Consider the following 12,170-nt stretch of genomic DNA (forward strand, 5'->3'; position numbering starts at 1 on the left):
GTCTGCCTTCCCTTCCTCTCGCCTCACACTGTCTTCCCTTCCCCCACACCTCCTCTCTCCCCCACTCCTCCTCTCTCCTTTCCCTTTTACCTCTACACTTTCCCTGCTCTCTCCCCCACCCTTCTCTCCCTCTTCCCCCCTCTTTTTCTCCCTCTCCCTTTAGTATTACCATCAGTGGAAGCAATGGGCGGTATTTGCTAGTATTAAATAAAAGTGCGTGTACTTACGTGTGGTGTGAGAAAAGAGAGAGAGAGAGAGAGAGAGAGGAAATTAATGATAATAGTCTGGTAGCTTTTCCTCAAAAGGCTGCTAGTTTTCGAGTTCGTCGGCCGAGAGTACTTATTTGGTTTGTTGGTACCAATGTTTCGGTAAATATGTCAGCATTATGAATTGACCTGATGTGGAGGTCAAATCTATTGCCAAAGTGGTAAAAATGGCGATCCAAGATGGCCACCGCCGCCATTATCGAAAATCATTCTTTTATAAATTACTCGGCACTAGAGTAAGATAGGAAGATAATTTCAGTGCCTATACCCACTAAATCAGGTCTAAGCTATCCAATGGTCATGTTTGCATGCTAAACTGGGCGACGGGCGGCCATATTTTCAAGATGGCCACCCCCACATTTGATAAAAATGCTAATTTTTATGATTATTGGCCTACATAATGATGCTGGAACATAATTTCTGAGGTGACTCCCATAAAATCAGGTTCAGTGATTCAAATAACCGTGTAAAGGCATTTGCAAATGGAATAGGTAATTTGGTTTTGGAATTGGACCCCCCTGGGGGCAGAAATGGGCCATGCCACCATTACTGAAAAATATATTTTTGCTCATATCTCGGTACTCAAGTGTCGTAGCATGATAATTATTGTGGCTATACCCACTATATCTGGGGCAAACTGCTCATTGATGATGATAATTGATTTAGAAGTGCCAACTGGACCATGCATCTGGCTGCTGTTACAGAAATGCTACCATGCTTCTTCGCCTATGACCATGTCAATTATTCTCGATGGGCAATGGTATATCTCGCTGATATGAAACTGTTGCCCACAATTGCACCACTTGTCCTTAGACAATTTCAGGAGGGTAACTTCAGTCTCAAAAGATTGAGCAGCCCATTCAACAAGGTCTGGTCAGATATGGCTTTAGAGAAATCAGTGAATTGTCACTCCAAGACAAAGGGTGGTGTAGTTGGATTAACACAATAACCAATTGCCCTAGTGAGATGGTTCCTGACTGCTAACAAGCATTCAGAGGCTGTGTCTGCAGTAAAGGGCATGTGTGACCTTGATGAAGATAGAAGAGCAAGGAAACACAAAGAGTTTGGAACTACAATAATGGCATGGGATGAGAGAGATGTTGAGGCTATCACATCCATAATTATTAAGCAGATGGTGGTTCCATTTCAAGTGGATACCAACAACAATGAAAGCAGATTAGTAAACATTGCAACAGGGGTACTGTCTAGCCAAAAGGTGGAGCAAGACTTACTAAATGCAAGAAAGACAGGAAAAGAGGCTGCAAAGCTATTTGCAGAGGAACAAATGAACACTACTACCAAGAGTGTCTTTGATAATATCACAAAAAAACAAGCTCCAGACATTTAAAAGAAAGCAAGTAGTTGATAAAAATGGAAAGGCCAAGACTGTCATATTAGAACGGAATCTATTTGCTCGAATATTGATTGTTGCAAAGGGTAGAAGGGTTGACATGCAGGAGTTGCTTTGTTATGAGCTGTCAAGCATTCCACAGTCCCTTGCAAGAATGAATGGTTCCTTCCTGAAAACAGTCAAGGCTCAGCTACTGCATCAGCTTGAGACTAGTTGCAAAATGCTGGATGTTCTGCCACCATGTTCATCAAGCAGCTGTAGCTGGCTTATCGATGCCATGGCACTTCTTCAGATGAAGTGTGATGAAGACGAAGATCAAGAAGTGTGACGCATAAACCTTTAAAGACCTCTCTGATACCATGCTACATTCTGCACTGAAACCAATAAGGGATGGCATGTGCAATCAGGTTGATCTAGTCTTTGATAGATATGATGAGGAGCATTCCATTAAGGCCGGCGAAAGAACGAGGCATCAGCAAATCCAAGGGATGAAGATTGTTATATCCAAGTAAAGCCAGCCAATTCCCAAGCAACTCAACAAATTTTTGCAAGATGGCTCAAACAAAGCACAATTAGCGGCATTCATCAGTGAGGACTGGTGCCGTCATGCTGGACAAAAACTACGGGAAGCACAGATCATTATCGTCTTGGATGGATTCAAAGATCGCCTTCTTGCTCGCCAGATTACCCAGGATGGTGTGATAGATAGGCCAGATTTATCTGCATCACACGAAGAAGTTGACACAAGGCTGATTCTGCATGCAAGCCAAACGGCAGTACATCGAATCATCATTGCATCACCTGACGCAGATGTTGCAGTCATTTGTATTTCTCATGTTGCTTCATTAACTGCCAAAGAAGTTTGGTTTCAGACCGGTGTGAAAGATCATGCAATATTTATTCCTCTGCATTCGATAGCACAGGAAATTGGTCCACTTGCCTGTCAGCAGTTGCCAGCTTTCCATGCCCTGACAGGATGCGACTCCACAAGTGCCCTATCAGGAAGAGGCAAAACAATACCATGGAAATTAATAAAAAATGCCCAGAACGATTTGAAGGGACAGCTCAGGTTGGATCAGAGCCAAGCCTATCGGATGATGCATTCCACTGTGTAGAATTGTTTACCATTGCCATGTATGATCCATCTACCAGAGTCACTGAAATTAATAAGTTAAGATATCAACTCTTCTGCAAGAAGCAAACCAAGACTGAAGCCCTGGCCCCTACAGCTGATGCACTCAGGCAGCATGCCATGTGAGCATGTTATCAAACATATGTTTGGTGAAAGGCTGTCATTGCAAAGCCTATCATGCCTTCACCAATTGGTTTTGGGTGGAGCACAGATGTTGATGGCCACATTGAACCAGTGATGATGACCCAGGAGCCAGCAACAATGGCATTGACTGAATTGACAAGATGTCTGTGCGACCCAGAAAAATCAGCCTGCCAGGGCAGATGTTCGTGTTTAAAGCAGCAGCTTGCCTGCACTCAGGCCTGCAAATGTGAAGGTGGTAATCTTGCCAAAACAAATTCTCAGCAGCGGTAGACAATGATGATGCTTCAGACGGTGACTTGTCAGAACTGAGTGACTCTGAGACAGAGACAGAGTAGCTTGACAAACACTTGAATATCAATATTGGTTTGCATCATTGACACTATCAGTTTTAGGGTTCCATTTGATTTCTGCATATGGGTATCTGAATTTGAAGTTCCATTCAGAAAATTCTGCCCTCTGTAATTGTGTCTAGCTAATATTTCCAAAGTTACATGCATTCAATTGATCAATTTGGTTTATCAAATAACTAGTTCATCTTTCACTGATGTTGGTTGATAAAATTGTGATTAATTGTTCATGCGTGACATAATCTGGAGATTTGACAAACCTCTGCTGCTTCAAGAAATCAAGAGTTTTGCAACAATTTGTTGTTATCATTTTTCTCATAAATGGATATTTAGAACACTCTCTCCAGAATGCATGAAATCTCATATCAGACACCAGGATCGGAATTGCTCTACAATAATATATAGCCAAATATCCATACATATTTTCATTAAGAGTAGATGCAATGCTATGCAATAAATAGAATTCTCTTAGCATATGGACTATGCTGATTACCTATTAACTATTGGAATTTGTTTCATGTATGATATCACGATTTGCAATACCATGCCAATCATGTCATTCCAGCTCCATCACGGTGATGAATATAATAAATAATAAAATGATATTTGAGTTAATATAAATGATTGTGTTTGGTTTCTCTGATGTAATTATCAAAATGTGCCAAAATAAGCATTAACGTGTTTTTATGATAACTGGTTGCACCTCTAAATCTACAATGATCACCATTTAATAACATACCCAAGATTAAGTGTGTATGACCTCAATTAAAGGATTACTAAGTTATGACACTTGAGTACCAAGATATGAGCAAGTTTTTTTTTTTTTATAATGGTGGAATAGGTCATTTTTGACCACCGAGAGATTTTAACCCTAAATCCAAACGCCCTATCATATTGCAAATGTCACTAAATGGGTTTTTGAATCACTGAGCCTAATATTGTAGTCACGGTCTCAGAAAATTTGTTGCAGCATCATTACATAGCTATATTATCATAAAATTGACATTTTTTCAAAGGGGGTGGAAGCCATCTTGGAAATATGGCCACCCATTGCACAGTTCATTGCACAAACATGACCATATGATATTTTTCCCCAGATATAGTGGGTAGAGCCACAAGAATTATCATGCTATGACACTCGAGTACCGAGATCGGAGCAAAAATGTATTTTTCAGTAATGGCGGCATGGGCCATTTCTGCCCCCCAGGGGGCAGAAATTACCTATTGCATTTGCATTTGCAACCCCGAAACCAAATTACCTATTGCACTTGCAAATGCCTTTACATGGTTATTTGAATCACTCAACCTGATTTTATGGGAGTCACCTCAGAAATTATGTTCCAGCATCATTATGTAGGCCAATAATCATAAAAATTAGCATTCTTATCAAATGTGGGGGTGGCCATCTTGAAAATATGGCTGCCTGTCGCCAAGTTTAGCATGCAAGCATGACCATTGGATAGCTTACCCCTGATTTAGTGGGTGTAGACACTGAAATTATCTTCCTATCTTACTCTAGTGCCGAGTAATTTATAAAAGTATGATTTTCGATAATGGCGGCGGCAGCCATCTTGGATCGCCATTTTGACCACTTTGGCAATAGATTTGACCTCCACATCAGGCCAATTCTTAATGCTGACATATTCCCCTAAACATTGGTACCAACAAACCAAATAAGTACTGTCGGCTGACGAAAAGTCACTTTTTGAGGAACAGCTACCATACTATAAAGGGAATGTAAGGAAGGGATCGGCACACATCCGCATCAAATGGTGAACAACGACTTGCCAATAACCTTCCACGTGCAAAATAAAAATAGGGGGGTGAATCCTAATCTACCTGTTCCAATGCAGTTTGGATCCCACTAACCTATCTAAAGGTAAGGAACTATTTTCAATGTTTATTCCGGAAATAATGACGCTGAAGGATCTACGTGTCATGAATGCACATTTACAATAGTGGTTTCTCAAAACCGCAACAATATTGTATGATTTGAGCTTCGATGCAACTTTAATGGGAATATATACATACATACATATATATATATATATATATATATATATATATATATATATATATATATATATATATATATATATATATATACATATACATACATATCTGAAAACTTTGTTGTTTCTTGAACTATTGTAAGTACCCTGTTTGTAGAACTTTTTGAACAGCCCTCATAAACAGAGCTTGAAATTGATATTAATTATCTCTGCATCTTCTACATTGACATCACCACTATTTTACTTCATTCTTCATCACTTTATTTAATTCCACTCTTTAAATAAAGCAGTGTTAATGTCATCTGAGAGTTTACACTGTTTATGGTTATTTGAAAATTTAATCCCCAATGTTTTTTGGGGATATATATATATATATATATATATATATATATATATATATATATATATATATATATATATATATATATATATATATATATATATATCTGGGTATAATCATCATCGCAATGGAGACTGAGGTCGAACATACATTTGAAATCTTCAAGAGGATGTTGATAAAAAGAAAGCAAGAATAGGACCGAGAACAGAATACTTAGGGATTTCGAGAAACACGAGTGGGCTGTGCATTAAGTACTTAGCAATAATAACAGTGGACATGTGAGTTATGAGATCAGGTTTGAACTCAGACCTTACAAAGCCTAATTATGTTAAGTAGGAAGTGAAGTTTTCTCTTAAAGCGTCTTGCAAAGCATGTTGTGAGTTGTGACCAATGAAGAACATTAGGATCGTAAGGGTCTGCTTTTGGAGAATGTCATTTGTGATCCTGAGGAGGAAAGTCTCCATGTTCTGTGTCTGTTGAAAGGGCAAGGAGAAAGTTGAAGAAGATGTTCCTGACATTGATGTGTATGCATTCAATCATTCATGAAATCATTCAAAGTTCTGTAAGTCAATAGTAGATGGAGATGCATTCATCTCTGAGGTCGTTCATGTCTAACGATGTTTCCCTCAACATATTTGTCGTCAGAAATTGTTTAAATAATGGTGAAGTTGTATGTCTGACATCTATTGGATATGCTTTGGGGGTAGGGGATGTAAATTGAGATTAACATGGAGAGACATAAAGGAGGGGTGATTGGACAAAATAAAGGAGGGTAGTGGAATGTGGGAGGAATGGGGAAAGAAGGAGGAGGAGAGGTGCAGCAGATATTTGTAAAGGGAGAGAAGGGAAGGGCATATGTGGAGCATATGATGGGGGAGGGTGGGGTGGGGTTAGGTAAATAAGCTATGCCATATTTGTGTTCTTAATAAAAATATGGCCCGTAATGAGGGTTTGATTGAAAATGTTATTACTGTTAGGAGATGATGTCATGAAATGTTGAACACTGATGGGATCCTATCCAACAAACTTGTCACTTTATTAGTAGACCCGATAATTGCTTTCTGGTTTTTGGTTGATCGGTGAAAAGTTCCACGAAGCGGAAATTGAACCGAAGTGTTTCATTTTCAATATTTATCAATTTGAGTTGCAGGGTGTGTTATTATTATATAGAACGTTAGAAGTGAATGAATCTTTAAATTTTGGTTAAATAACCACCTTTAGTTCAGAATCCATCACATTTATACTTTTCTTAAGGAGCTTTGGAAATGTGAGTTAAGTGAAGCATTTTATATAGCTGTGGTATGTAACTAAAAGCCAGATGCATACTGGGCATCTTCAGTCATTCCAAGTCATTCCTTGAAAAATCAGAACTACTCACAGCCTACAAGGCCTTTGTCTGTCGCTCATGGAGTAGGACACTCCCTTGGGCTCACACCTTAGCATCGGATCTGTTTCTCCTGGAATGTATGGAATCTAAAGCTCCAGACATTGATTGGAATCTCCCATGATGAGGCTAAAACACAAGGCCTTTTGCTTTCACATTGCAGGCAAGTCAGTGACCTCTCTATTTTTCACTGTCTCACCTCAAGTCGAGCTTTCTCTGCTCTTCCAGTCTTCCAACCCTCCCCAACTCATTGAGGATGAACGTGTACTCCTGGCAAACGTCTGGTTTCACTACCATAACCTAGGCTGGCTGCACACCTCAACTCTTTTGTTCCTCCGCCCCCCCCCCCCCTTTGATGCGCTATGCTACTCTTACTCTAGTGAGTAAGACCTCCATGGCTTCAATAAGTTGGTTCAACATCATCTCATGTCATCCCACAGCCTTACCCACAATCTTTTCTACCATCATTCACCTTATCGAACTCGATTCTTCTTGCTTGTGGGTTACAGTGTTTCCTCTCCCCATCTTTTTTATTTATTTACAGGAGCTCATGGAAGAACAAACTTTCTCTCCTCTTTTCCTGCTCGTTCATTCTTTTACTTCTTGTGCAGCCCAACTGCAGCCCCATTATCAGTTCGCTACCTTTCACCCTCTGTCACCTTGCTCTTCCATGAGCCTCAACTTAAAAAAAATACACTATAAAGGACTTGATGACATACAGGCATGTAGCGAACATACAAGCATGTGTTGGAAATTTCTTCCCTGAAGGCTTGACTTTGATATAAATAGGAAAAAGGTATCGTTGATGAAAGAGCGTTATGACTGCAAGATTACTATCACACCAATATATGCACCACATCCCTTAGGTGTTGCCGGAGCTGCAATGGATATGTTATGTTTCACAATACAACGTTTGTTAAAGGGACAATAAGCCGACTGCGCTTTCTCCTTCCACCCACTTGTGGAAAACTTCTCACTATCTTTTGACTTTATAACTTTTGAGCAAAAGTATCAGGACAGCAATACTTTTGGTAATATAGTGTACACGTTCTCCATTGATTAATCTGTTTCAAGAGCTTTGCAAGACTACCTGAAACATCGGTAGCAATGTCACTATTGCAGACAAAACCAGTTCTTGTTGTACATTATAAAAAAATGTGTCTGGTGATTATCGTGAAAAATTATATAAAGTATACAAACATTATGAATATATTTCTAAATCTCCTGCAATTAATAAACCGGTCTTTACTTATTGAACGATAGTCCGATACACTGTAGTACCAAAAGTGAACATTATATTAGACTGTTATAAAGCACAAGCTGCTTTGCATTGTGTTCGATAAAAAAATCTGCACAAGAAGGTTGGGAGTGGTCATTTCGGGTTTGAGTGTGCCGTCCCAAGCTTGACATGAACCCTCTCAACCTGCAGGGGCATATTTTTCCCCACGATGGAAAGCATTTCGTACTTTATAACTGTGTCTTGTGACATGTTAATCAATGCTTGCTGCACTGTCGACTTTGATTGAATACTAAGGTGAGGGAACTTCCATCGACCAGGAGGAGAACTCTCATTTTCATACTGCCATGTCATATATCTCAAAAGGTTATGGACGGATTTGGATGAAATGATTCTATTTTGGTGAAGATCTGAAACTGGGTCCACAAACGAGAATTTTTTTTTTATGTTTTATTAGTGATTCTTCGACATTGAGAGATAGAGCAAAAAACGATATATAACAAGATATTTCAAAAAGTTGTGGACGAATTCTGATAAAAAAATAGGTGGATGATTTGATGAAGTGACCAAAACAAGCCTATTAGATATTGGTTCAGGCCCGGATCCAGATCCGGCCTATCGGTGGGATACAAAATGTAAACTGTTCAGCCTGGAGGAGGTATGTGGTCTACTGAATGCCGTTCTAAATATATATATATATATATATATATATATATATATATATATATATATATATATATGTATCCCTGTGTCGCTAGAGGCAACCAGGGTTGCGTCAGGAAGGGCATCTAGCGTAAAACATGTGCCAAATCACAATGCGGATCATACGGATGATCTGCTGTGGTGACCCCTAATGGGAGCTGTGGCGACCCCCTAATATATATATATATATATATATATATATATATATATATATATATATATATATATATATATATATATATATATATTGATTACAAGGAGTGAGGGATTGAAGGTGGGGTGGGGTGGGGAGGTGGAATGGGGAAGGTGTAAATTGATTGAAAAAATTATGAAAGGAAAAGGATTGGGGGGAAAATGAAAGAGAGGGGAGTTGGAGAGGAAGAAAAAGAGAAGGGAAAAGTGTTTGGGAGGAATTTCATGTTGAGAGGACCAGACATAACAGTGCGGTTAGTAGTGAGATGAGGCAGTCAAACTTGGTCCAGTTTGCATGTAGATAGCTTCTAAACAGAATACGTGGTCCATTATAATTTGTCTATATCTATTGTTGTCAATGAAAGCATTTTCTGAAGCCAGTAAACACCCAAGTCTACTCTATCCCAAGTCCAACTTCCAAACCTGCACCATGACCTCAAAACAATAACATCAAACATCACCTTTACACCCTGGAGGATGGTTGCATCTACATTGACAAACGTATATAGGCTTTCTATCTCACCATGTGGGCAGACACATGGTCACCCCTTCACGTTTCCCTTGACAATGCTTCCCAGATATTTGATACAAAAGCATAGCATGCCTGGAGGTTAACTTGCTGTCTCGGCAACTGTTCCGGACACACATCTCCTGTGCATCGTTCCCCGTCAGACCGGTTTCCTTCAAAAGGCTGAAAGGGTTTGTGAAAATCGCTTTGTATTTCGTGCAACAATGCTCAACTTCAAGTTACCTGGATTCCATTTCTGAGCTCATAATTTCAGGCTCTTGACTAGCCCAATGTGCTTTACACTATTTATAAACAAACAAGTTGAATACGGACAGGGGGGGTGAGGAATGTGGGGGAGACCCAAATATTCATAAAGGAGGTCACACTGAATGGATTCGAAGATTTGTATTTTAATGAACGTTAATTATATGTCCGACATGACATATCATAAGCCTGGTGTTGGCTTAGTGGTTAAGGTGGCTAGCTTGAGACCTTAGGATCCTGAGTTTGAGCACCCTGTTGACTGTTGAATTAACACCAGGTGATGTTGATTCAGCCTGTTACCCGTCTGAAGTCAGCAAAATGAGTTCCAGTGTATTGGGGTAATATCCATTTGGGGTAACCTGCGTCGGAGTGGTGACCCATCCAGGACTGTACTCCTTGCCAATGAAACTGCCTTGGTCGCCCCAAATGCTTTAATGGCACAAAAGGAATGGTATTATTATATTATTACATGACGTATCATTTGATCCTGCAATTATTGAACCTGCAGTCAAACAAAATATGGTCTTTCTTCCCAACTAACTCGTTGCCAGGTCCGGACTGTCCAGTTGATGGTCCAACTGTCCCCAAACGTGGTCATGATGCTTTATACACGTACACGCTCTCATAAAATAATCCGTTCGACATCCTCATGAGATTTTTTAATTAAATTTTAATTTGTTTTGAAAATTTTCACGTTATTTGTACATCGTAGACATCATCAGAATCTCCAATATTACCCCCAATATATGAAAGCTGTATATTCTTTCCTGCAGAAGATTCTATTCAAAACTTCTGCTGCTCTAAATATTTTTTCCATGGCATCAGTTATTACTTGGGTTCTGAACCCACTTTTGAATACGTAACCGCCGCATGCTTGTTGAAGTAGGTTGGATCAGCATCAAAAGAATGCGTACAGTATGTGTTTTTTTTTAGAGTAGAAATGACCAACCAAGTTGAGTTATGTCTTGCCAAAAATGTTTGACTGAAGCAACCTGGCATGGTTTGATGAAGCAAGACGTGGTCCTTCAGTACACTCTCTGTGCATAAAGGGTTGTGAGGGTGAATGACCAAATGAAGAAGAGTTGGTGCTTATTTTTCTTCATCACCATCCTAACCAAGCTGTTGTTTTTCTCAAATATTCTAGGGAACCTAGAATATGCTCGTGCCATATAATAATTCTTGAAAAGGAACAAGCACTGGCTGTCGCACAAAGTCCTATTTTTGCAACTACTGTATTCATGAGCTACGGCTTGATGGTGGGACTGGGTAATATGTATTTTTGCATTGCCTACACTGTTATGGCTTCGATTGCTGTGACCACTTGATGGAAATTTCGGCACCCTGCCGACAGAATGGTGACCTGCCCAGAATTGGTTCTTCGCCACGGAAATGTTCACGGCTCGTCATGAATGCCCCGACGCTCTGTCATTTATTAAGTCAGAGAATGAATGCCCTGACGATTAAGAATAAGTGAAGACCAGTTTGTTAACAGGATGGCCTCCTTCTCCTTCTCCTCCTTCTCCTCCTCAGACAAGGAAAACAGTTTGGACTGACAGAACCTGCGTATTAAGCCAACTCCAATGAATCTACTTTCATATGACATGAATGGCAGATGCACTGAGCCGTTAATGCCAAGGAGGGCAGTCTTTCGGCCTGAAGTGGTAACAAGTGGTTTCCTTTGCTTTCTTTTTCAGGAACAATAATTGTCTTCATGATAAATATAATGCTACACAACAGTCTGATTGCTACACTCAGCTCGATATTATAGTTGAGCTCAGTGATTTGACCTCAGTTGCCTTCCTTCAAGAAATATCCTCTGCATTTCTCATGAGAACAAATGAGAATCTCATTTAGACTCCATGGCAAAACCATATAATTATTTTTGTTAATATAAGTGAGGACAATTAAATGCAATTTTATGATGCTTACAAACCATAATATCTTCCATCATACAAAGGTCAATAAAAGGAGTGTAGAATGGATTCGGCCACAGCTTCAACCACCAGGGGTCATCAAGAACGTTGTTGTCGAGTTTCTATGGCTGACCCCAATGCATGACGAAGGCAAAAAATACTGATATGAACTATATACTTACAATGACCGTTTCTCATGTTCAGGCAGATGGAAAAACACCTGAAATTTTTAAACCCCACCCAGAAACTCAGAAATATAGCAATTAAGCGTGTTAAAATTTGGAGAAAACCATTCAATATCAATAAGGGGTTAAAATTTCTGTTTGTCATGTGCAATAATAGTGAAATGACTCAGAGATGGTTCATTTCCGTGGGTGC

At 39.6% G+C, this 12,170-nt stretch overlaps 1 protein-coding gene across 6 annotated transcripts in view; it reads left to right on the top strand.

Annotated features, from left to right (window-relative positions):
• LOC147029740 (neurotrophin-3-like) overlaps window positions 1-12,170 on the top strand; it is a 106,488-nt gene that overhangs the window by 76,336 nt on the left and 17,982 nt on the right. For 2 of the 6 annotated variants that reach the window (XM_085873020.1, XM_085873019.1), the window contains exon 3: window positions 11,410-11,540. The exons of the other annotated variants lie outside the window; for them this stretch is intronic. In XM_085873020.1, coding sequence (XP_085729146.1) covers window positions 11,460-11,540 — 81 coding nt within the window. In that variant the 5' untranslated portion in view covers window positions 11,410-11,459. The remainder of the gene's footprint in view (window positions 1-11,409; window positions 11,541-12,170) is intronic. 6 annotated transcript variants of the gene reach the window in all.

The sequence above is a fragment of the Eptatretus burgeri genome, chromosome 3, assembly GCF_056783735.1.
Source record: "Eptatretus burgeri isolate ZD-2024b chromosome 3, Ebu_testis_v1, whole genome shotgun sequence".
In the NCBI taxonomy this organism is placed as follows: Eukaryota; Metazoa; Chordata; class Myxini; order Myxiniformes; family Myxinidae; genus Eptatretus; species Eptatretus burgeri.